At 54.5% G+C, this 24,080-nt stretch overlaps 11 protein-coding genes across 13 annotated transcripts; 5 read left to right on the forward strand and 6 right to left on the reverse strand.

The window, feature by feature from the left end:
• Positions 1 to 2,729: 2,729 nt before the first annotated feature.
• Positions 2,730 to 6,155, forward strand: H310_04645 (hypothetical protein). Its single transcript, XM_008869086.1, has 6 exons — positions 2,730 to 3,352; positions 3,402 to 3,700; positions 3,757 to 4,087; positions 4,142 to 4,653; positions 4,706 to 5,722; positions 5,774 to 6,155. Exons 1-6 carry the CDS (start codon positions 2,764 to 2,766, stop codon positions 6,053 to 6,055), a joined length of 3,030 nt encoding a protein of 1,009 aa, XP_008867308.1. The 5' UTR covers positions 2,730 to 2,763; the 3' UTR covers positions 6,056 to 6,155.
• Positions 6,038 to 7,432, reverse strand: H310_04646 (hypothetical protein). The gene is made up of 2 exons (XM_008869087.1): positions 6,872 to 7,432; positions 6,038 to 6,821 (listed from the first exon to the last, which is right to left on the reverse strand). Exons 1-2 carry the CDS (start codon positions 7,282 to 7,284, stop codon positions 6,212 to 6,214), a joined length of 1,023 nt encoding a protein of 340 aa, XP_008867309.1. The 5' UTR covers positions 7,285 to 7,432; the 3' UTR covers positions 6,038 to 6,211.
• A 580-nt stretch (positions 7,433 to 8,012) lies between these two features.
• H310_04647 (hypothetical protein) lies at positions 8,013 to 9,312 on the reverse strand. Its single transcript, XM_008869088.1, has one exon. It carries the CDS (start codon positions 8,975 to 8,977, stop codon positions 8,627 to 8,629), a length of 351 nt encoding a protein of 116 aa, XP_008867310.1. The 5' UTR covers positions 8,978 to 9,312; the 3' UTR covers positions 8,013 to 8,626.
• Positions 9,313 to 10,388: 1,076 nt separating this feature from the next.
• On the forward strand, positions 10,389 to 11,810 carry H310_04648 (hypothetical protein). The gene has a single exon (XM_008869089.1). The coding sequence runs from the start codon at positions 10,497 to 10,499 to the stop codon at positions 11,736 to 11,738; it is 1,242 nt and encodes a 413-aa protein (XP_008867311.1). The 5' UTR covers positions 10,389 to 10,496; the 3' UTR covers positions 11,739 to 11,810.
• Positions 11,811 to 14,210: 2,400 nt separating this feature from the next.
• On the reverse strand, positions 14,211 to 15,578 carry H310_04649 (hypothetical protein). Its single transcript, XM_008869090.1, has one exon. The coding sequence runs from the start codon at positions 15,388 to 15,390 to the stop codon at positions 14,986 to 14,988; it is 405 nt and encodes a 134-aa protein (XP_008867312.1). The 5' UTR covers positions 15,391 to 15,578; the 3' UTR covers positions 14,211 to 14,985.
• An 83-nt stretch (positions 15,579 to 15,661) lies between these two features.
• H310_04650 (hypothetical protein) lies at positions 15,662 to 16,666 on the forward strand. The gene is made up of 2 exons (XM_008869091.1): positions 15,662 to 16,105; positions 16,167 to 16,666. The coding sequence occupies exons 1-2, from the start codon at positions 15,734 to 15,736 to the stop codon at positions 16,554 to 16,556; spliced, it is 762 nt and encodes a 253-aa protein (XP_008867313.1). The 5' UTR covers positions 15,662 to 15,733; the 3' UTR covers positions 16,557 to 16,666.
• H310_04651 (hypothetical protein) lies at positions 16,501 to 18,374 on the reverse strand (the record flags this gene model as incomplete). The annotated part of the gene is made up of 8 exons (XM_008869092.1): positions 16,501 to 16,783; positions 16,886 to 17,105; positions 17,152 to 17,352; positions 17,425 to 17,459; positions 17,508 to 17,636; positions 17,685 to 17,788; positions 17,836 to 17,926; positions 17,976 to 18,374. 8 exons carry the CDS (start codon positions 18,372 to 18,374, stop codon positions 16,553 to 16,555), a joined length of 1,410 nt encoding a protein of 469 aa, XP_008867314.1. The 3' UTR covers positions 16,501 to 16,552.
• A 106-nt stretch (positions 18,375 to 18,480) lies between these two features.
• H310_04652 (tRNA (5-methylaminomethyl-2-thiouridylate)-methyltransferase) lies at positions 18,481 to 20,316 on the forward strand. Its single transcript, XM_008869093.1, has 5 exons — positions 18,481 to 18,848; positions 18,896 to 19,147; positions 19,230 to 19,403; positions 19,456 to 19,686; positions 19,735 to 20,316. Exons 1-5 carry the CDS (start codon positions 18,501 to 18,503, stop codon positions 20,056 to 20,058), a joined length of 1,329 nt encoding a protein of 442 aa, XP_008867315.1. The 5' UTR covers positions 18,481 to 18,500; the 3' UTR covers positions 20,059 to 20,316.
• Positions 20,124 to 21,914, reverse strand: H310_04653. Of its 2 annotated transcripts, XM_008869094.1 has the most exons (9): positions 21,793 to 21,914; positions 21,671 to 21,737; positions 21,539 to 21,619; positions 21,436 to 21,496; positions 21,197 to 21,378; positions 21,010 to 21,138; positions 20,864 to 20,950; positions 20,407 to 20,805; positions 20,124 to 20,350 (listed from the first exon to the last, which is right to left on the reverse strand). In XM_008869094.1, exons 1-9 carry the CDS (start codon positions 21,858 to 21,860, stop codon positions 20,252 to 20,254), a joined length of 1,173 nt encoding a protein of 390 aa, XP_008867316.1. In that variant the 5' UTR covers positions 21,861 to 21,914; the 3' UTR covers positions 20,124 to 20,251. The 2 variants fall into 2 exon arrangements, with proteins under 2 accessions (XP_008867316.1, XP_008867317.1); XM_008869095.1 differs by having other exon boundaries at positions 20,407 to 20,950.
• A 32-nt stretch (positions 21,915 to 21,946) lies between these two features.
• On the forward strand, positions 21,947 to 22,494 carry H310_04654 (hypothetical protein). The gene is made up of 2 exons (XM_008869096.1): positions 21,947 to 22,200; positions 22,254 to 22,494. Exons 1-2 carry the CDS (start codon positions 21,964 to 21,966, stop codon positions 22,446 to 22,448), a joined length of 432 nt encoding a protein of 143 aa, XP_008867318.1. The 5' UTR covers positions 21,947 to 21,963; the 3' UTR covers positions 22,449 to 22,494.
• A 63-nt stretch (positions 22,495 to 22,557) lies between these two features.
• On the reverse strand, positions 22,558 to 24,059 carry H310_04655. Of its 2 annotated transcripts, XM_008869097.1 has the most exons (3): positions 23,202 to 24,059; positions 23,032 to 23,157; positions 22,558 to 22,966 (listed from the first exon to the last, which is right to left on the reverse strand). In XM_008869097.1, the coding sequence occupies exons 1-3, from the start codon at positions 24,012 to 24,014 to the stop codon at positions 22,700 to 22,702; spliced, it is 1,206 nt and encodes a 401-aa protein (XP_008867319.1). In that variant the 5' UTR covers positions 24,015 to 24,059; the 3' UTR covers positions 22,558 to 22,699. The 2 variants fall into 2 exon arrangements, with proteins under 2 accessions (XP_008867319.1, XP_008867320.1); XM_008869098.1 differs by having other exon boundaries at positions 22,558 to 23,157.
• Positions 24,060 to 24,080: the final 21 nt, after the last annotated feature.

Consider the following 24,080-nt stretch of genomic DNA (forward strand, 5'->3'; position numbering starts at 1 on the left):
TGCACCTGCGAAGGGCTGGCACAATCGAACATTTACCTGTGTTGAGGTGAACTTTCCTACATGAAGCATAACTTTATGAAATACTTACAGGGTGTAATGTGAGTGGCCGAGTATGTCGCGAATGCACCACCTCCAAACGTAGAGTGTTACTTAGTAACAACGGCACAGGTCAATGCAACGATAAAATTGAAGTTTGGAATCGAAGAATCACAATCCACTTTTGTCAACGTAAAAAAGCTGCTGTTGCTGTCATACATGGAACAGTAGAAGACGGGTATTAAATACTGGTCAGCTATTTAATTCGCTTGGCCGAGGGAAGTTCTGATGGTTACATTATTCACTTCCTGAATGATCTGTTTCGTTTCTGAAAAATCTGTAGACACAATAAGTGCATTTGAGGTTGACATTACTAGTGCGTTTAAGCGATACATTGTCGTCGCAGGAAGCTTAGAAGAAAGCGATGAATGCCTCAAGCACATAGTCACGCTCGATGCATGCCACCTGAAGGGTGTCTACACCAAGGCTAGTATGTTCATTACCGCATCTCCTGTTGAAACGTGGTGATAGCGTTAACAATTACAAGTTAAAGACACAGACAATTGGAACTGGTTCTTAAAGGAGCTCAACCTGTCTGGCATTGGTCTCAAACCAGAAAGTTTTGTCGTGTCCAACCGAGACAAAGGTGCAGATTACAGGGTGTACTTAGTATTCAAAGGTATTTGTTCGAATAGGCTTGATTACCGTAGTCGACTAATGCTTCTCTGAAGGGAAACACAGGTTTTGCATGTAAACATCAAAACCCGCAAGTTCCGCGTTCAGACGAAGACAAAGTTAACCTACACAGTGCTGCTGACGCCAAAACACGTGACGAGACGAACTTTGTCATGGAACAACTCGATGCGGGCGTTCCCAGGGCGTAACGGTACCTTCAAAATATTGAACAAGACCACTGGGCACTATCGGCGATCAACGACGACGCCTTTGCAACGATTGGGACCAAAACGTCCAATGGATTTGAAGAAAACTACCCTTAGCTTGGTGTCCTCCAACCCTATGTCAGCGTACTGCCAATACATTTTGAAGCTTGCGCAAGGACGGCCGAGTGGACTTGTTTCCAACAATGAAACCAAATAAGTAGACGCTACCCAACTATTCATCGCTCAAACGCTAGGCGCGAGCACCAACGACGTTGGAAGCCAAGGCAAATCGCGTTAGAATGTGACGCTTCCTTGACCACTGCCCGAGCTTTCACAGTGGATATTCCAGCGCGATGCAGATAATGTAAAGCTTGGCAGGACACTCTGTTGCCTTATGCTCAAGCTCATCATGCTACAAAATAGCACAGAATGTATAAAATTCGTCTCAAGTTGTGCACTGATGATGTCCATTGTAAGTTACCCTTCGTTCTATCTCAACTCTGCCAAACAAAACACTTACAATTGAATCGTGTATCCAACATCCCTACAGCATCTTGATGGCGATGACTTCGTCGCATTTCCGGCTTGTTTTTCTGTAAATGCCCCCAAAATGCGATGTCGACCAAATCTCCGCCGCATCAAGGCTTGTAAAGAAGGATGTGATCAGGTGAAAATTTTGTCTTTAGCTTGAGGTTTTAGTTGCTACTATTTATTCAAAAAGGACACGTTTTTCGCGATCAGTGTATATCCATCGAATGATTTCCTAGCGTAAGACTCATGCGACATTTTCTCAACCGAACATAAACAGGTCGAAATTTTTTGTCGAATTTATTGAATCACCTATTCAATCCGTCTGTTTTACTGATTCTTCTTCGATGACAATCCTCAAGCTGTGCCAGGACTTTTCAAAGCATCATCAATTATCTCAACGTGTCACATGCCATTCCAAGTTGATTGGGGAGAATATGATCCGAATTCGAAATGAATTCTCTGCCGGTTTTGGGGATGCACTCAAAGTACGACAGCCGCGACATTTTAAACACGAAGAAATAGCAGTGGTTTTTGAAGTCTCACCTTTTGAGAGGTTGAATACTTTGTTAAAGTTCGTTCGCTGAGACAGTTTTTCGCCTTTGAATTAATTGCTAGAGTTTTTGTTTAATTTTCTATGCGTTTTCTATGCGTTTGGCCCACTACACCTATCGAAATTTTCCGGGGTTCACTGTACCTGTCTCCACGTCCAAGCGACTGCTTTGCATCACATCATAACGATTCGTTGCGCGCCGTGCCACCACGTGGCTCGAATACTATTTCTTGAGAGTGGCTCCGTCGACTCATCCGCCTACACAATTGCCTGAGAAAATATGTGGCACCGAACACCAAAAAGCAATAGATCGTTCGAAACTTGAGTATCCGGATAAACCTTTGACAATCGATATCCACCATCGTCCATCTCCATCAAGTTGAAGTGGTGACCACATCTCAGGGGACAGCGGCGCAAGTCGAGACGGCCGCTCCTTTTTATGAACCACATCAACACTAAGGCCGTCACGCTGACCTTCTCGCCGTGGCTTTCAAACAAATCCTTCTCACGCGCTTTCGAAGGCGTTCTAGCTGCTTCATATCGCGAGCGAGAGATCGACGGAAAGGCGAGCGGGCGTCATTGTGGTGGTTGGAGCGACTTGGTGGATCAACAGCATTTTTAATCCGATTTCACACGAGTTAATACAAATATGGAATGAAGTCAATTAAATTATTGAAATGGTTGAACTTGTGTCGTTTCGACTTCTAGATTTGGTTGATGTGTGTGGGGTCATTTGGGATTTTTCTCCGGTCCCGCGCCGCCGAGATGGGAAATGTTGCCTCTACCACCGACGCGCCGCCTTCACCAGTCGTTCCACCACCCGTCGGACACGTCAAATTCCATGACTCGACGGCGTTGTCGTCACCCACGGCATCGTCGTCCGCGTCGTCCCCGTTGAAACGTCATGAGAACCAAGAGTACGAGCCTGTATTTCGTATTTTGTCAAGCGACCAACGCGCGACTACTTTCGACGAACGAATCCACTTGCGACGAAAGTCAATTCCTTTGAAGCATCACCCGATCCCACAACTCGTGCGCGCGTCCACGTTTGATCCACGCATGCGAAGGAATAACCAAGCTGTCGGTGATGTCATGTACAAGCGGTATTTCAATGTGGAAGAGACGCGTGACGTATCCTTGATGCTGAGTGCGATTCCTGAGTTGGATGCTCCCACCGAGGCAATTGTTGTCATCGACCCATTTTCCACGGGCATGGTCCTCGCAAGCGAAGTCATGATGCGCGACTACCTCTGTATCGTTCTTTACAGCGATACTCTCGAGGTCATGCAACCCCTCATCAAGCACATTCCCCAAGGCATGCACAAGCAATTTGCTGCTGAAATCTACCACAACGGTATGCCTCTACACGTTCTGCGAACTGTAGTGACCACGTTTATCAACAGGAGCGGACCATTCGATGGCTGCACTCGACGCCACAATTGCGCATTTGCGCCACGTCGGGGTACCTATTGTGGGTGTCCTACCAGGTGCAGAGACCGGCGTGATGCTGGCCGATCGCGTGTCGGACCGCATGGGTTTGACGACAAATGGTGCCGATGGTACGGAAGCGCGCCGAAACAAGTACGCTATGGGCGAGAAAATTCGTCGCGCAGGACTACGTGCTGTCAAGCAGTGCAATGCTACCACGTGGAAACAAATTGTCGATTTTGTAGAGAACGACTTGCGACCAAATCCATTTGAGGTATGCAGGAGGCCCTTTTCTCACTGTCATGGCACTTGCGTGATGGATTTGTACAGGTCATTGTGAAACCAGTGGAAAGCGCTGGGAGCGATGACGTGTTTCTGTGCCGCAGCATGGACGAAGTGAAAAAGGCCTTTGGGAACATTCAGGGCAAAATCAACCACTTGGGTCTTCAAAACCGCGCGACGCTTGTTCAGGAGTACCTGACAGGCACGGAGTATGTTGTCGATACAGTCAGCCGCGACGGCGAGCATAAGGTGGTTGCCGTGTGGGAATACGACAAGCGGGCAGTGAACGGCGCGCCGTTTGTGTATTATGGTGTCTTGCTACGAGAGGCGTCTGGGCCGACAATACTCGCGATCATTGAGTACATCTTTAAAGTTCTCGGTACGGACTCGACCTGCATGAATATCTCCCCGACGTCTAACACTTTGGGTGTAGATGCGCTCAACATTCGACACGGTCCTGGTCACGCTGAAGTGAAATTTGTCGGTGGCGAACCATGCTTGGTTGAGATTGGATCCCGATGCCATGGAGGCGAAGGCACGTATATTCCAATCGTTACACCGTGCATTGGGTACAACCAAGTCGGAGCCACCCTCGACTCGTACTTTGACCCGGATGCGTTTGACAAGCTGCCAAAAATGCCTAGCAAGCTCAAACGGTACGGCTGCGAAGCCATGCTTGTGAGCTATGCCACGGGGGTCGTGAACAGCTTTCCAGCGTTTCCAGAGATCCAAGCCATGCCAAGTTATGTGTCGCAGTCCTTTCACACCAAGGTTGGCGACGTCATGCCAGTGACGATCGACATGTTTTCGACACCTGGAAGCGTCTTGCTTGTTCATGCAGACAAAGCCGTCGTGGAGAAGGACTATGCGCGACTGCGTGAGCTCGAGCACCATGGGCTGTGGGACTTGAGCCCGCTTCCAAACACTGAGGCCAACCCAACAAAGGTATGCCAATGTCGTGCGAAGGGAAAAGGATGCCATGGATGCTTACGTGTAGATGGTCGTGGTCGTGGATCCGTTCTCGACTGGCGCTGTTGTGGCGCAGCGCGTGATCTCGCGAGGGCTTTCCTGCATTTGCTTGTACAGCAATTTGCTGGAAAATATGGAGAGCGTGGCGAATTTGGTTCCGGACGGCATCGCCCTCGAGTTTGCCGCAACGGTCGAGCATGCGGGGTCGAGTGTTCAAGACACGGTCGACTTGTTGATGGCGGCGGCGACCGACTACTGCCATGGAGGGTCGGTGGAGATTGTTGCGATCATTCCTGGCGCGGAAACTGGCGTCCTGTTGGCGGATGCAATCTCAGAAGTGCTCGAGACGACTGGAAATGACATGAACTACACGGAAGCCCGACGCGACAAGTACTTGATGGGCGAAGCGCTTCGCCATGCAGGGATTCGTGCCGTGAAGCAAGCCAAGTGCACTGAGTGGAGCCAAGTTGCAGCGTTCATCAAGACGTTGCCTCAACCGCTCGAAGTCGTGCTCAAGCCCGTCAATAGCGCCGGCACGGAAGATGTGACGCTCTGTCTGTCGGAAGACGAGGCCCACAAAACATTTGACGCGATTCTTGGCAAGGTCAACGGTCTCGGGCTCACCAACACGTGCGTACTCGTTCAAGAATTCCTCGACGGCGACGAGTATGTCATTGACACGGTCAGTTGTCGCGGCCACCACAAGGTGACGGCCATTTGGAAATACGACAAGCGACGAGTGAATGATGCCGCGTTTGTGTACTTCGGCCTGTCGGTCGTCCCCGCCGCCGACGACGTCGTGAATGCGTTGATCGACTACCAGTTCACTGTCCTCGATGCGTTGGGGTTCCAGAATGGTCCTGGCCACGGAGAGGTCAAGTTTTGCCGCGGCGCCCCCGTGCTGATTGAAGTTGGCGCTCGATGCCATGGCGGCGAAGGCGCGTGGGTGCCGATTGCTGACACGTGCGTCGGGTACAACCAAGTTGACGTCGCGGTCGACGTGTACGTGGGGCGACTCGAAGTGTTTGACCTCCTCCCCGAGCGAGTACGTGTGTGGGGATGTGAAAAAGGATGGATTTTTAACTTGGTCGTGTAGCCGCTCAAGTTGCCCCAGTACGGGTGCGAAGTGATGCTGGTGTCGTACCAAGACGGTGTGCTGCGCGGTCTTCCCGGCCTCGCCGAAATTACCAAGATGCCGTCGTTTTTGCGCAAAGATTTGTTGGTCAAGGTTGGCGACTCGGTTCGACGCACGATCGACATGTTTACCACCCCCGGCAGCATTTTGCTCATCCACACGGACCCGGATGTCCTCGACGCCGATCGCCGCCGCATCCGCGAGTTGGAGCACGACGGCCTGTTTGCGTTGGAGAGTATTTAATGTCGACCAAGAGAATCGTGTTCGCGACAAGCGCGTGGATCGATGCTGCTGCTGCATGTAGAATAGTCATAAAGATTGCATCTTCACGCTGTGCTGTCCATGCATCGTTGTCGGCGAGGTACACGAAGGAGGGAGGGGTCGATGTGGTGGTGGCGCTTATGGTCCTGGGTGATGCGGATGATGATGGGTGGGTTTGTGAGGACGAAAGTAGTTGTGGTCGCGGCAGTCGGCGAGTTTGCACATGTCTCCCACAAGGAGACACTGCCGGCAGAACCCGCTCACTTGACTTGGTGCACACGCGTGGATGGGGACATGTGGCACCGACCGCTTCGGCTCGAGCGCGCCGTACTGCTGCTCGAGCTTCTTGCGACGTGGGGAGTTTGTCGGCTTGGACGGGTCGTGGAGGAAGCGCTTGTGCCGTCCGCCCTTGAACACGAGGGGCTCGAGGGGGACGTGACGTGCAACATGATGAGGCTTTGCCACCACGATCGAGTCGGACGATCCTGCAAGATACACCTCGGCGGCGACTTTGGTGCGGTGGGACAAGGCAGGGGTGGCGACGACGGGTGGGAGCACTTGTTTCTTTGGCTTGAGCTGTCGTGGGGTGTTGGGGGGTGCATTCGAAGCGACGGGGTACAGCGCAAGTTGCGTGATCAAGTTTGGTACGTGCGTGTGGAATGCATCGGGTGTCCCGTCGGTGGCTTCGAACAGCGACACCGCCGAGCTCAGGCTGGGTTGGCCCGCTGACGGTGCAGAGCGCTTCTGTCTACGGGTCACACTGCCGCAGTTGCAAACAGGAGGGAGTGTACTACTTACCGTGAAGATGACGGGCCGTCTTCGCGACAAAGGGAGAGAAGCTCCACCCCGTTCGATGTCCTAGACGTTGGCTGCGCATGGACATCATCCGACTTGTCTTCGCACGGGAGTAGCGCCTTGGACGACGGCATGGCTGTAGCAGACAGAGCGATGGGGGGGTTCGGCGCGGATTTGTCGAGCACGCTCTGTCGTGCCGCCACGACCACCTGTTGGACGAAAGCAGCCGCCAGGACGGAGTGTTTGGGGCGAGTTGTGGACGTCTGCACTGCTGCTGTAATGTCGGTCGCACGAAGGATGCATGGTGGTGGCGTGCGAGGGGCGACTGTTTGTTTGGCACAGGCAAACTGAATTGCTTTGGCCACGGCCGCTTCCGCGACGGCGCGTTCGGACGTCAGTGGTGATGGTGCGTGCATCTACTCCATCCCACGATACACTCTATTTTTACCCCCGTGGACGGCAGAAAACGCGCTCTCGTCCCGACGTACGTCCCATGCTTCGACTCGCTACCATATTGTCGGCGGAGGATAGCCCAGCGCTGTTCGAGCACTGTGTCCCACTGCGACAATTGCGTTTTCAACTCAGTCATGTCTACATCCGCAGTAGGCGCGCTATGGTACGAGTTTGGCTGGCCTGGTGGACCTCGCCCTGCCATGACGTCGGAAACGTGGGGGCCTTGATGGACTTATCCTGGTGTCCATGCTATCCACCTACAAACGACAGCGCGATCCCCCGGGTGGACGCGGCCACCGAGTCACACCCGCGCTACCTCCACAAACGTCGTGAATCGCCGAGTATGCACGCGTCCATGTTGAGCTGTTCCTGCTGCGCTGCCCGGGAAGGGTGCATAGGAACAAGCCCACCGCGCGTGACATGTGCATTACATCACATGGATGCCCGCGCCGATCCAGAGTAAAGTTTGGTATACAAAAACCAAGTGACTTTAAACGACAAACATGCCGACGACGACGGCATGGTGGGTATATTTTAATTGAAAACGAAAAGTTCTCGTCGATTGGAAATAGAGATGGATTATTATTATCCAGGACATGATCCCACGGTTGCGCGTGAACTGGGTGCGGTGTCCCAAACAGCGAAGTTCGAAGGTCCCACCAATGTCAAGAGGTTGGTCATTTTTAAAATTCCCAGTCCCATGTTCGGCCTCGTCATCGTGTGGAATGTTGTGGCTATGTTCATGTTTGGGTCGCACGAAGGAGGCGGAGACCGCGGCAACCACAAACACGACGGACCCAACTACGTCAACCAGCCGTGGCCGTCGGCTCCGCATTCCGACGCACCAACCGAGGCCCCCATCACGACCGTTCCCACCAACAACAGCACCAACGACACGGTTCCAGTCATAGACAAGGTCAGGTTTCCCAAGTTTGTAGGGCAACCGGCCAAAGTCCCAATCCCCACAGCCCCGACATGCGGCATTTCCCGGAAAGCCAAATCGTCCAAGGAAACCGTGTACATGACCGTCGACGACGGACCGTCTCCGGGCAGCCGCCTGAACCTGCTCAACGCGATGGACCAGCTCAACAACCGCCCGAACAAAGTCGCCCCTGCCTACGTGACGTTCCTCGAAAGCGGATACAACTTTTGCGGCCAAGAAACCGACGCGATCATCAACCTCCAGTGCAATGCAGCAGCGTACGACACGGCGTTGCAGCTCCTCGTGTGGACGATCAAGGCAGGGCACATGATCGCTGCGCACTCGGACTCGCACTTTTACGACGCGAAAGCGGGCTTTTGCAACTACCGCACAATGAATGCGGCCACGAAGATCGAAGACAAGTTCGCCAAGTGCGGGAAAGATCCGTGGTCCGACATCGTCCGCGGAGCATTGCGCATCGATATGGCCCTGTCCAACGAAACACTGTGGGAAAACGACGCCGAGGTAGCTGCGTACAAGCGCGCAGTGTCGACGCTGTGGTCGTACGCGCGTCTGCCGTGCACGAACGTATGGCGACTGCCGGACGTGACGTCGGTGACTGGGTTGCGCAAAGAAGACTTGGGTCCCGAGCGCGACATCCGCATGATGACGGCAGAAAAGCTCTTTGGCGGAAAGCTCGAGTGCAGGGCCGACACGAAGCCGTGGTTCGTCATGGGCTGGGATGCCGAGTGGCGGATGGATGCCAAAGCTACGTACGACGCGCAGCGCGAGAAATGCCGCGTTGTCCAAGACGTCGTCAACCAGTTCGACAGCAAGTGGAAGGTTGGGCCGCGCGGCGACCACGTCGTGCTCCTCACACACGACTACTTCTTTGCAGACGTTGCCAAGGCGTCGATGTTTCGCGATGTCATCGCGGAGCTCCAGTTCCTCGGGTACACGATCGGCACGTTGGACCAGTACCCCGTCAAATTGTAGGGATATGTAGACCTTTAGGACTATTTAACCGACCTGAATCGAAAGCGCTCGAGGAGTTGGCGCATGGCCGCCATGAACGCCACAAGTGCACGAGGGCTCGTGCGACGAGGTAGTCCTTGCAGTCATAGTGCGAGCATCGTGGGCGGCAAGGTCCTTGTGTGGGAATCCAGCCCAGATGAAGCCTATGGAAGGGTACAGGCAGTGCCGCCATCACTCGTTAGCGACAAACATGGCAGTGCGATGGTTGTCGCCCTGTGCAATCCGTTCTCGCTGTGGTCTTGGATGGCAGCTGTCGTATGGAAAAATATGCTGGCATGTGGTGGAGATCGAGACCTGGGTGATGATGACTAGCCATCGAAAGTCATACTCCGAGTACTCCCCGACAGCGCCACTTGCATCGCGGGCTATACCCAGGCTGGACGAGCGAGCGCTACGATATCCTCTCGAGGGACTATTCCACTGATCATGGTACGACGAATAAATGGCATTTTCACTTGGACGTCTCACACTTGACTTGAAAAGGAATGCGGACGAGCCATGTTGTCCTTGCTGGGCGTGCCGACCGAAACGAAAACGTCGACCAGTTGTCGGGATGAAAACAGCAAGCGAGCACACTCGACGTCCTCCACTCGTCCGTGCCTCTTTGCTCACAGGGCTGGCATCGAGTTTGCCCGACGCAACCTGGTCCCCGAGCGGCAACAAAATCCCTCGCCAACGACGGCGTTCCGCGCTACACTCTGGTGGCTGGTCTCAAACTTCGTCGAAGTTTCAACATTGTGCCGATGAAAAAACCGGGCCACGCCAGACGCGATGGACACCTGCGATTCTCACGGCCTGCCAAGCATTTCGCCTGGGTCGTGTGATGGGAAGCTTCATTCGACGTCCCTGGAATGGGAGGAATCGTGTCGACGCGCGCGAGTGGACGTGTCGGAATATCTGTCGTCGCTCGAGGATTCTTGGCGCACCATCGTTGCATCATCGCTGACAACACCCCCCCTCCCCCTCCCGTTGCGGTCGTTGCTCGACAGCACCCATTGCTAACGTAACTACACTGGTGCTGCTGCGAGCTTGCCACGCGGGAGGCCGTTGTCCACAACGTGCCTATTCAAACCCGATTCAATCGAGTGGCCAATCCAGTCGCGGGAATCATCCAGAGGAATTCGACACATGCTCTGACCAGATGGATGAAAGTGACGCCACCTGACGACGCAATTCCGTTGAAGCGGCGAACTCGCTTGACGCGATTGTCCCCCCGCCATGTTCGGCCTCGTGGCGCTGTGGAATGCCATGGAGACACTCGTCCTCCTTACCGGTCATGGCGGAGACGACCGCCGACATCCTCCATCCCACGAAGAAGACCACGTCGTCGTCGTCGCGCCGTCTGCCATGCCAGAGTCGACCGCGCCACTTCTCTTGGTTGCCATCCCCACGGTGGCCCCAACACCAGCTCCTACGTCCACAATCAAGACCAACTCGATTGGCGCGTACAAATCGAACCTCCCTGTTGGTCCAATGCCCACGGCACCCGTGACAAAACCCATCCCGACATTGACGACGTGCAACGGCGCACGGACAGCCAAGCCTGGCGAGACCGTGTTTATCACGATCGACGACGGTCCCGCTGCATCCGGTCGAGCCAACATTTTGATGGCGATGCACCAGCTCAACACAGCACGCACTGGACCCCCACCGGTCTACTTGACGTTCTTTGAGAGCGGGTACAACTTTTGCGGCGACACGACAAACACCATCTCGAAGCTGCAGTGCACTCCCGACGTCTTCGACAACGCGACGGCGCGCATGGTGTGGACCGTCAAAGCTGGGCATGCCCTGGGCGCGCACTCGGACACGCATTTTTACGACGATGGCGCATCCAATTGCAACTACATCAAGACAAATGCGGCTACCGTGATCGAAGACAGCATGACGACGTGCGGCAATACCATCGCGTCGGATTTTGTTCGCGGAGCAAAACACGTTGAAAACGCGCTTCAAGCTGCGAATGCGTGGTCGACGGATGCGGACAAGGAGCTGCTGGCAAAGGCGATCCACGATATTTGGAGCTACGTGCGCCTGCCGTGCTCGAACGCGTGGAAGTTACCCGGAGGATTCTCGTTCTCGTCGGGCTTTCGCGCTGTCGACACGCAAGCAGAGCGGGCGGCGCGGCTCGGTGCTGCAGACGACATGTTTGCAGGGACATTGCCTTGTCGGAATCCACTCTACCAAGGCAAACCATGGAGTTCGTTTGGATGGGACGCCGAGTGGAAACTTGGTCGCGGCGGGTCGGTGGATTCGAGTCGGGAGAAATGCAACGTGGTCCACACGATCGCCCGCGCATTTGACCAAAAGGAAAACCGGGGACTCAACAAAAACGCGGTCGTCGTCCTCACACACGACTACTTTTTTGATACGCTGGACAAAGCGCTGGTGCTCCGCGACGTGATCCACGAGCTCCAACTACTGGGGTATTCGTTTAGTACGATTGACAAATACAAGTAAGGACGATCGTTCAAGTTGGACACTGGATCGTGGTCCAACAACTGCGACGCAGTGCTCCTCATGATGCACGGACCACGCGTTTCGCGATTTCGACCCGATTTGGTTGGTGCTCCATGACGAGCATAAACAACATCGGGTCAAGCTGGTTGGGATTCAATTGCGTGGGTGGTCGACCCGACTGCGTCACGACAGTAAAAACAACGGAAATGGCCCCACAGGGTGCTCCATTTGAGTCTCAAGGGTGGGTGGACCAGTCGTTAGGAAGATCAAGAGGGTGCAACAACGCAAGACTACGTAGAGTTTTACAGCGGACATCCACAGACACTCGATTTAGCTTGGTGGTGTCTCGAGGCTGTTTTACCCCATGCTGCTTCCTTCGCAGCGTTGTATTACCTACGAAGCAACACGGAAGCAGTTCATAGGCGAGAGCGCATCGACCGCGTCGACTTTTACACACCGCCTCCAGCAACGTTTGCGACAAAACACAAGGGTTTTCGATTGGAGAGACCATTTGCATCTTGGACATGTTGTCAAAAACGTCTTCGTCCGCCATCCCGTGGAGGATGTGACAATGATTTGAGCTCAACATAGCCAACGATTCAGCCTTGGTGGGGTCCGTTTGCCATGATTCATCCGTTCGAGCACTTCAGCTCTACCGCCACGTTGGGTATATGCTACATCGTCCACAGGTGCGATGGATATGGCCATTGCGTGCATTGTCATGCATGTTGGGCATTTTCTTGCATGCGTTCTTGCTGGTCGCTTTTGAAGTATCGCTCGACCAACTAGACACGCCATTGACCGCGGCATCCATGATTGCCTGTTCTCAACAAACGAGAATACCTGATAGTTTGTGTCGTCAATGCACTAGAATATCGTTGCTCTCCGTGCCTTTAAACGGAATTTTCGTGCTCACAAACAACTCCAATTTTGTCACGCTTCGGACCAACCTTGTCATACGACCAACGAATTTGGCAGCGTGTTGAATTCGAAATTCAAAACACGAGCCTCCTTGCACACGTCGTTCTGCACCACATGGGAGCACACACAGTCGCAACAGAACGGACCAAAGCCTACAAAGCATTTGCGCCAAAAGTAGTACGCCGGTGAGGGCGAGCGGGTGGTGTTTCACTTGCTCGGCGGTTGGACGTATGCGGTCGGATCGACGGTCGTATTCTGCCGTGAACTCCCTTTGAGTGCTCATAAAATGGCTCAACTCGAATTTCGCATATCTGTCGTGACGATTCATGCCGATCGTGATACCAGCATAAAAGGTTTAACGCTTGGAGTCACGATGCCAACTGCTGAAAGGAGTGCCCGAATGCGCAATCGTTGTTTCTGTCAATACGTGACCCAACCGTCGTCATTTTTGGATTTTGAGTGCTCGAGGACGTTCGGTTCATACGACTCAGCATTGCGATCAACCTTTAGCATCGTGTAAGGAGTGCACCACGTTGAAAATATTCAAAAACTGCGTGTACAGATACGTAACCTCGATCGCATCTCTTTCAGGTTCGTGTATAAGTCCTGGATCAAAACGCGCCTTCACTTGAATATGGCGTGACGTGTTGAGCGGTGCGCCGTCCTAATCCGTTCTATCATGGAAACACATGAAACAAGCACGGGGCAAGAGGCGCTGGCATGAACACATGCGGACATGGTTACTTCGACTTGAGGCAATACTCCGATGGATTCGGCAGCGTCGAGGGAATTCTCCACGACCTCCCGGATCGTTGTGTACAGACACATTCCCGGCTATCCATCAAGAATACCAGCGTTAGCACTGCAAGGAACTCAATGGCGCACCTGACATTGTCCAAACCAGCGATGGTTCGATTCTCGGCGAAAAAATCGGCCCGCGGTCGGATCTGCAGCACCTCTCCCTCGCGACCTCACTTTGATGCCCTGGATCGTCATGCACTTGCTTCTCACGTCGATATTTGTGAAATGAGCTTTCTTGTGCGAGCAACTGTCGGATCTGGACAATATTCATACTACATGCTGAGTTGAAGCACAACAGGGCAGTGTGCCCTTGTGACACCACCGCTTGGCAGCACCGTGCGAGGTCAGCATCCGTCGAGGGAGATGAACTCGTTCGCTCGGTCTCGGTGAGATGCCTGACCGTGTGCTGCAGTGGGATACGTTGACGATGCAGGATCAACGACTGTGGCTTTGTCCCTCGTCGTCAAGGCACAGCGACACGTTGCAGAAGCAATATTGCCTCGACATCTCCATCACCTTGAATAGACTGGACGCCATGGCGCTGGTGAAGTCCCTTCGAGTTCGCCCTGGTGATGACGCACGGGCGACTTGATCGCGCGCCGTTTCAACATGGTGTGAGGTTGGGCATTTCAGGACCTTCACTCAATTTTCTTTTATTAATTGGTTTTAAATTAGATACAAATACCAAGTTGTCCAAGAAGTACATTCTGTCTTTTTTCTTTTTCATTTTTATGACACTTTTCGAAGGTTGATCAAACGAGCGCCACCATGGACGACGACGGCAGCAGCGGCACGGGCAGTCCTTCAAACACCCACGACACATCCGCCACAGAATCCCAAGGAACGACGACAACGCAATCGCCTCATACCACCCCCACGCCAACTTACCCTCCAAATACTTCATTCTTTGTGGCGAAGAAACGACGGCCATCGGAGATGCCATATTCGTGCACGTCGACCACCGCCGTCAATCAAACCGTGTCGTCAACGAACGATCTCCCGTCGGCATCGCAGAATGCACCGAGGAAAGGACGCCCCTTGCACACGATCTGGGCCGTCTTTACTGAGAAGGCAAATGCCCACTTGGCAACTGAAGGCTCTCGAGCTCCGTGCAAGCATTGTCAAACCGAAGTTGTCCATCACAATAAGACGGCCTGTGTTGAGCGGCACTTGCGGCGGTGTGCGCCATTCTTGTCCCAAATGCACTCACTAAGCGAACGCGATCGACCCGACTGGTTCAACTCAGTTCGATCGAAGAAGCGTCCACACAACAACACAAGCCTTGTCTTCTCGATCAAGAACACATCGCATTCAGCGCTGGGAAGTATGTCCGTGATGCCATCTGCCCCTCAAGTTCCAACGCTTGCTGCTGCTTCGTCATCCCAAGTCTACCCCACACTCATGCACGCGGCCGCCACGGCATCGACAATCAAGCTGAACGTCGGCGGAACGTACTTCGAGACGTCCAAGGCGACGCTCCTGCAGCATGAGCTTTCGTTCTTCCACGACATGCTGCTCACTTCACCTACTCGACCAGACGGTAATTGGCGCGATCGGGCCGAGCCAGCGGCTGATGCCCCGTTGTAGGTGCGTACTTCTTGGATCTGGACCCGAAGGCATTTGCCCATGTCATGGACTTCTTGCGGTACGGCGAGCTATGTGTGGAAGGACTAAACTCGTGGGAACGACGCAAGCTCGCCAAGACATTGGGATTTCTCAAGCTCCACACGTCTGCGCAGCATGCATGGAACCCATTTGCCGAGAGTGCGTTCGTCGCATCGTCGTCGGCAGATTGAAACTTGTACAGCCATGGGGATATCGTTCGGTTGGGGCTCAAGAAGCAAGTCGAATGTAATGATGGTTGTCTTGTCGTGAGTCCGCATGTGTTTCCAGGTCGGACTTTTGCCGACCGAATTCTCAACGAGGCCATGTCCACCCAGGGGCGCGAAGATCACGCTTGCTCTTGATCGTTCTACGTACGACACCGCACGCACCTGCCCGTGAGCGTCTGGAGCGTGTCATGGCGCCTCCTTTTTCACTTCCTGGACGCCTTGCGCCGCCCACCGTCGGTGTGTAACAAAGGCACGACGGCCGCCCTCCCTCCTTTGTGTGCCCGTTACGCCAAAATAAATACAAAATGTTGCAATAGAATACGCAGGTCTAATTTTGGATTTCGTTCTAATAATATTTAAATGCCGTCACCCACCCGAGCGTTGGAGTGGCGAAAACGTCCCCTGTGTGCCGCATCATCGTCGACCTTGCCGCGCTTCTCGATGCATCTTTGGGCGAGCTCGCTATGGCATGCGCTGGCGCTGACCATCTACGTGGTGACCTTCATGGCGACTCATGTTGGCGCGGCCGCGGCCCAAGTTGTCCAGTACACGTTTGATAAGGCCCGAGCGGGGGGTGTTGTCGGCAACATCCACGTAACGTACAACACCCCTCACTCACCGACGGTGTCGATCACGACAGATATCGACATGTCCGCACTCAACATGACCAAAGTCCTTGCGCTTCATCCCGAATGCGAACCACGTATCCACGAATTCCAATGGTACCTCGTCGTCAACGAAGTCGGTGTCGTGCCGCTCGTGGGGTTTCTCGACAAGTGCAACATCATGGACAAGCAACCGCTTCGAGACGAGGTAAGGTACCCACCCTTTCTACGCACCATCCCACGTCGTCGATTGTGATGCTGTCGCTCAGGATTCTTTGACCGACGAATCTGCGGACTCGCTCTGTTTGGAGTCTTCCCCGTCTTCGTGCGCAGACTCTGTCAACTCAGCGCTCAAGCCTCCGTCCCCTCGACAAAGCATTCACCTGTCCCAACACCTCGGTCGCCTTGTTGTTCAACCAGACGGTCGCATCTCCCAGTCTTGGCAGAATGTCCCGTTTCCAGCGTATGGTCTCGTCACCCCGCGATGGAGCATCGTGCTGCATGCTGTGTGCGGCGACACAAGTCCGCCCGTCGTATGTGCACGCGTGAACTTCGAGCTCTCGGCTTCCAACAGCCACATCCAAAGTAAGGAAGCCCATAGCATCGTTGGCGTCGCCGCGTTTGTCCTCGCGTCGAGTCTACTGCTCTTTTTAACTTAACATTCTGTACCATACTCGATCGTGTGCACTGCGCGCGGTGTGCACACATGCAGCTGGAGTCCGCCGCCGTTCGTCGTCCACGTACGTCTGTCTTCGTGAGGATCCGACCAGTGCATCGAGACGACCGGGCCTGCCAGTGCCACAGTCGCCACAGGGCTGCTCTGGCGCAACGACCACACCTTCACGGCAGCATCTCTCGACACTGCGACAACTTGTTCGTGTTTGGACTAGTGAAGCCAACGTGTCAGAGCGACCAGTTGATGCTGTCATCCATCGTTCTCCCTTGACCAGTTCCTCCAACGAGGATGCCTCGATATGGGCCAACTTACCACGGCAAAATCCACGACGCGGTCGTGGCGATGGGATGGGTCTTCTGCACAGTACGTCGCGACAGGGCGCTCGAGACGCCGCAGGTCCCACCGATGGACAGCTCCCGCCGTGGTGGCTGCCAGGATGGACCAACTGTCGGAAAGGATGTCCAAGGCGCAGACGGATGCAGGATTTGCCACGATGGACTGGACAAACGCCGCCTTCTCCGACCGCAAGTCCCTAACGTTGTTGAATACATACATGTTCACGAGGTTTGGAAACACACCAGAGCCAGACGTGGCCGCTGCGAGTGCCGTTGAGAACGGAAGTGGAAGCTTGATACGCTTGAGCAAACACATCCGACGGTGGAATGTTGGATGCAGCGGGCGCGTGCAGCGTCAAGCCATGCACCATATCGACAACGTGTACACGTGAACGACTGGCGACCAATGTCGCGGCCAGTGCGATTTGATTGCCTTCGGCATGCCTGCGATCGATCGACCGTGCAGTTGAGTCGATGGATGAATGCGAAACATGGCGCCGTTGGAAATGCACTTACCATACGTGATGCCACCCGTCGCGGACTTTGAGTTTCTAGTGCGCACCGCAACGTCAGGTACGGTCGAGGTGACTCGATCGTACGTAAATCGGGGAAAGCGTCGACGGGCTCAAAACACTTAAGAACCCTGGCTTGTTCGCTCCACCGAGCGCGGTCACGGAAATACAAGCATCTGCAAAGGTTTTGCCCGTTTGATAGCGAACGCATCGGACCTACGACACGGAAGCGTGAGAAATGCCATTGAAAGGGCGGAGGGGTACATTGGCGTAGGAGGCTTTACGAGATGCCACGGCGACGTCAAGGACAGAGCGGGGGCTCATGCGGCTCGGTTGTGGGCGCAGCGTGCGTAGGTGTCCGTCATCACCTGGAAAGTCGTGAGATGTGGAGAATCCATGTTGCCAGCGGACGTACAGACAACGGTAACCTGTTGCCCCGCGGTAGAGAACACAGCTTGAATGACGGGAGCAACGAGCGGAAGGATATGATTGCTCAGGCGAGGAGCCTTATGCGAAAGCGTCGAGTGATGGCAAACGAGACAGATATTCACGTACGCGTTGAAGCAGCTGAAGGAGGTCCATGTGGCCTTGATAAAGGCACCCACCGAGTTCACGCCGCCTGAGATGGTGAATAGATGAGAGAACCTTCCGCGCCGCGGTAAGAGCTGCTGTATCTTGAGGTGCTACAAGTGGTTGTCGAGGCGGGTTTCCAGGAAAGTATTTCTTCTTGGTGGGGTCAAAGTAAAAGCCCGGGATGACCTTGGGAGCTGTCACTGGGTCAGCAATCGCTCGTGGTGAGGCTGAAGATGCTGACGAAGCTGCATCTGTCTGCTTGGCTCGTTGTGCCTCTAGGGCTTCAAGGAAGTCCAAGCTCGGTTCTGCAGCTCGAGCATGGGGCCGATGGCGCTTTGCCTTGCGGTGGTGGTGCTGGTGTTGCTGGTGCTTCTTGGTCATCTCTTTGTTTCGGTTTTCGTCCAATCCTGTGCTCGACTTTGAAATCAACCAATCAAATGGAACTACTCCAAGCATCGATCCAATCAAAAGGCACTATCCAAGCAATTGCAATCGATCGAGAGGACGATGCAACACCTTCCTCTCCGAGCCGCGGCGGCGGGTGTGTCCGTGCTTCACCGCCGAGGAATGATGTCCTCTTCAAAGAAGAAGGTTGTTGTTGGCATGTCTGGCGGCGTGGACTCTTCCGTCGCGGCCTATCTCCTGCACCAAGACAAGTCGCTTGAAGTCCACGGATTGTACATGAACAACTGGGACTGCTCCGACGAAGAGGGCCAAGCCACGTGTCCCGCCGATATGGAGTACGAGTCTGTGCGTCAGGTGTGTCGCGATATTGGGATTTCATGCTCCCGGGTCGACTTTGTCCAAACATACTGGAACAATGTGTTTGCGCCATGCCTGGATGAGTACGCGCAGGTGCGTCCACCGCCGTGCGTCACTCCGGCAATCTAATCCTCTCTCAGGGGTTTACGCCCAACCCCGACGTGCTATGCAATCGCGAAATCAAGTTCGACGCGTTTGCGAATCATGCCAAGGATATCGGTGCCGACTTCATCGCGACCGGACACTACGCACAGCTGCTTCCCATTCCCTCCTCTGCGCTTCCAGACAGTCCAAGCAACGGGAACGGCGTGCTCGGTCTGTTTGCTGCCGCCGACTCCAACAAAGACCAGACGTACTTTCTATCGCACGTCTCGTTGGCCGCGTTTCAAAAGGTGCTGGCCGACCGATTCCATCTTCCATTCGCGCTCGAAGCGCCGCATGCCCGTCGGCATCACTCGTGGCTTTATTCCATAGGTGCGGTTTCCACTGGGGGCGCATACGAAGCCCCAAGTGCGACAGATCGCGAGTGCCGCCAAGCTCAGTACCGCCTTGGCCAAGGAGAGCATGGGCATCTGCTTCATCGGGAAGCGACCATTCGGGACGTTCCTGGCACAGTACGTGCCTCCACGAAAGGGGCACTTTGTATCGGTCGGTCGATTCCCCACCCAGCATCAGCGGATGGATCATGCATGTGATGCAGGTCGAGTCGAACGCTGTAATGCACGAACACGACGGGTTCAGCTCGTATACGATCGGTCAAGGGGCCAAAGTGTCTGGGCAGTCGATCAAGTGGTTTGTGGTGGGCAAGCGAGACGAAGATGCGGCGGTTCTGATTGCACCAGGCACGCACCACCCAGCGCTCTTTGCCGACCACACTTACGTCGACGCCTCGGCGTTCAACTGGCTCGTGCCGCCGCATCAAATCCCAAGTGTACGAACACGCTTTGTGGATGCATGGCAACTCAAATTGGGTTTCCAGGGCTTTGCCGACAACGGGACGACAACGTTTCGGTGTTTTTACCGAGCGCGGTACCGCCAGCCCCTTGCGGCGTGCACTGTCACGATCGCTCACGACCTGGATGCGACGTCGTTGCACCCGATGCGGCAGACACTGCCGACGTCGTCGACGTTTCTTAAAGTCGAATTTGACATTCCCCAACGGGGCCTCGCACCAGGACAGTCGCTTGTCCTGTATCGAGACGACGGGCTTTGCTTTGGCGGTGGAGCGATCTACTGCGCCGGGCCGTCTTACTGGGAAATGCAAAAGCCCCTGCCGTCACCGCTCTACGACTGGCGCTCCTAGCCAACACCAAACCAAAGTCAAACGCACCATGGAATCCCAACCACTGCGTCCTCGGATCACGAGCATCTCGTCACGGAGGGTATCAAGGAACGAATTGCCGTGGTAGCTACATGATTTCAGCCTTCATGTCCTGGCACCACGAGCTACAGCGGCGCAACAATACTACTCAACCATCCAACGGCCATGAATCGAGTCATTCGCCTCCTCCTCGTTGAATGAATCCGCTTGTGACGAGGCTTTCGCTCTGCAGGCGCTTGGTGGGGTCTTTTTCCAAACACGCTTGGATCACGCGCTACCACGTGGCCCGATCCATGCTCACTGACGTTTGAGAAGCGTAGGGAGACTCACCTGTGTGTAGGCAGGGACACTGGGGAAGGATGGAAACGAGATTGTCCCGTTGTAGTTGCGCAGGTGGTCCACAAACGAAAGTTTCATGGCATCGTCGAGTACAATGAGCCCAGGGACCAACGGATGATGGCCATAGATCATGACAAAGAAGAGCACGCCGAGCGCCCACACGTCTGCCGTGTCGCATGTCACGGTGTTGCCGAGGGCCTCGAGGCAGTTGAAATATTCAGGCGCGGCGTAAAGTACGCAGGATGCGTCCATTTCATTCACTTTGTGGTGTGGAATCGTCGGGAGAAGTTCCCGACGACTCCGCGACGACTTGAAATTGCATACCGCGACATTCCATGGCTGCGTGATGAGGACGTTGGCGGGGCGGATGTCGCAGTGCGCAACTCGAGCCTGCCATCGACGACCAACATCGAAGAGGGACATTCGATTCAAGTCCGAGTAGATATACCTCAATGCACAAGTGCTGAATGCAATGAGCGACCTGAAACGCCACGGCTTCGGCAATGAGAAATGGGAGTCGACCGTTGGGACAGCCCTACAAACCACGCATGAATTCCATCCCCAACGGCGCGTTGAAAACGCTGGCGACCGTACCAGGAGGATCGTTTCCAGGTTGCTATCCATGTATTTTAGCCCATACATCGAGTACTGTGTGTCTTGGAAGGTCGTAGTGAGGACGCCATCACGCAAAACACGAACGACAGTGTCGTGGACATCGATTCGCTGGCGCAGTGGAGCGCGTGAGAGTTGAGAGGTTCGCGAATGAAGGGAGAGGTCGTACTGCCAACGCTTTGTGGTCGTAGGCTATCATGTGATGGTCCGACGAGATCTTGAGTGTCACGAGCGAATTGTTGTCGTATGTGTCGGCGGCTTTCCACACTTCAACTTTCGATGTGCTCACACCGAGAAGCTCGACCAACGCGAATCGATCATTTAGTACAGGCAACGATGCGAACGGCGACTCTACGTGCCATGACGACGATCAGGCGCTTCACTCGTACACGGGAGAGAAGCACCCACCCATTTGCTGTTGGAATCGAATCGCTCGTTGGTTGTGCAACGTCGCGTCCCGGATGTATTGCTATCCATCCATGATTCCATGACGCGGGGACCATCGACGTACGTCGTAAATGTCCTCGTCCTTCTTTTGTTCCTCGACGAGATTTTGCAGGAAAGGCGGCACCCCATTATGCATCTTGGTTGCCTAGCAAACACCCCATAACATCGTCTGCCTCGGAATCTCCATTGCACATACGTCTGCAAGGCTGTTTTGAATGAACGCTTGTCTGTGTTGAAGGTGAATGGGATCGATATCACGTAACCTGTGACGACTCTGCGTCATGCCTCCACCTCTAGAGTGCCGTAGAAAGTCCTCACCTCGCCTTGAGCGCCTCTTGCGCTGCCTCCAGCTCTCGGTGCCTCGCTTCCGGCGGCACCGCCACCATGGCGATGCTTGTCGTGTTGGAAAATGGAACGACGAAATCTTGACCCAAAAGCGCGCCTGTGATTGGTCGAGGCAATTCTAGGTTGAGAATTTCATTAGGGAAGATGGGGCAAGGCGCATCGCTCGCCCGCGTGATCGCGAACGATGTGCGCGAGATGATGGCGTCTACCAACAAAGAAGCGTACATGAAACAATATAACGCGTACAAAGAAGCGTCCTCGCGCCTTGAAGCCGCGCGTGTCAAGAACGCTGCGCTGCAACAAAACCTCGAAATGACCAAGGCCAACGTGTACATGCAAGCCGACCTTTTTCGGCAACAGAAAGAAAAGCTCGACTATCAGGTACACAGACTCGACATTTCGATGCGCCACAACTTGGAAGGTGCTTCGTATAGATCGAAGAGTATGCCAACATGCACGCCATCGACAGTGAATTCTTCGACAAACACAAGCGTGTCGCCGAACACATGAAGCAACATGCCGCCAACGTCGCCAAGGAAGCACCACTCCCGTCACCGCCCACGAATACCGAGAGTGACGGTGACGACGTTACCAAGAAGACTGCACCTCCGACCAGTACTTCGTCGTAAGGATTTTGTTAACTTGTTCATCCATCCTACACAATGTCATCGCAGACGCCATCGTCCCCTTCATGGCACTACATACAGCGCCACCTCGGCTTCGAGGAGCCTGCTCCTCTGGCACGACGTCGTTCCCACATTAGTCTGCTTAGTTTGGCGACGTACACGCTACTGTCGTGCCATGGCTGCCTCGGCACACTTTCCCCGCTTTGGCGCAGCGACACGTTTACTTGTACTTATTTACTCAACAGGCCGTGGTTTCATGAGGTCACGGGGCCGCTCGTGCTACTCCTGCAGTGACGCGTGATCCAGGGGTGCTGAACGATTTTATCCAGTGCCAGGCGGTCCTGTGGGTTCTTTCGCAAGATCTTGGTGAGCAAGTCCCTCGCCAACGCCGATACGTGGGGCGGAAACTGCAGGTCAACGCTTGTGATGCGCTGGTATGTCTCGGTTGTGCCTTCCCCTTCAAACGGTGGCGTGCCCACAAGGAATTCGTACATGAGGATGCCTAGCGTCCACACATCCACCTACAGAGGCCATCAGGATTCGCGCATCGAAGCACCGAGACAATCGAAGCTAAATGGTTGCAAACCATTTCGTCGTGCGGCTTGTTCTCGACCATCTCGGGCGGCAAGTAGTCCAAGGTGCCGCACAGCGTGTTGCGGCGAGATGTGGGCGAGTGTACGGACCAGCCAAAGTCGGCCAACTTGAGCTCTCCCTACAAGTCGTGAGGATGAAGGAAGATGGGATGGTTGAGCATACGTGGAAGCCGATGAGCAGGTTCTCCGGCTTGATGTCTCTGTGGATCACGTGCTTACTGTGCATGAACGCGAGCGTGAGCGCAATGTCGCGGACGTAACGCGCTGACCGCTCTTCCGAGAATCGCCCGGCTTTTTGCAGTTTTTTGTACAACTCGCCATGGGCGGCAAACTCGATGATGAGGTAGATGCGTTTTTCGTCGTAAAAGTACCCAAAGAGCCGCAGGATGTTTTTGTGGCGCAAGTGTGATTGAATCTCAATCTCCCGGCGAAGCTGGTGCTCGACGTTCGCCTTGCTCAGCTGAGCCTTTTGCAGCACCTTGAGCGCCACGATGTACTGCGACTTCTTCTCGCGAACCAAGTACACGCTGCCAAATTTGCCGCGACCAAGGCGTCGACCGATGTCAAAGTCGCTCAGCTTCCACTCGCGGGTGGTCACCAACGACATGGTCGATGCTGCTCTTGCCGTCGAGGTACGCGACGTGGCAACTTGATTCTCGGCGACGGTAGAAAGCGCTCCTGTTCCCGCACGTGCCATGGTCGTCGACGATTGTGTGATAGATGCTCCAGATGCCAATGTTCTCGAGGAAGAGGACGAGGCATGCAAGGATCGCGCAGACGACGCGAGCGTGGACGATGTCGTTGTGTGGTACTTCTTGAAGATCGACGCACTGAGCGAGTTGGACGTGGACATAGACGACGATGGCCCGACTCGCTCCAGCACAGACGTCACTGCACCACCAGCGTTGTTGTCGCGGCCCCAAACGCTTCGCATTTTTGGTTTCGCAGAGTCCGTCGCAGACGAAGGTGCCCTCATCGGCGATGCTGTTGCTGCTGCCGAGGTGGTGCTGGCTTATCCGGATGAAAATCTTTGCTTTGTTTG

This window comes from Aphanomyces invadans, assembly GCF_000520115.1.
Source record: "Aphanomyces invadans strain NJM9701 unplaced genomic scaffold supercont1.7, whole genome shotgun sequence".
In the NCBI taxonomy this organism is placed as follows: Eukaryota; Oomycota; class Saprolegniomycetes; order Saprolegniales; family Verrucalvaceae; genus Aphanomyces; species Aphanomyces invadans.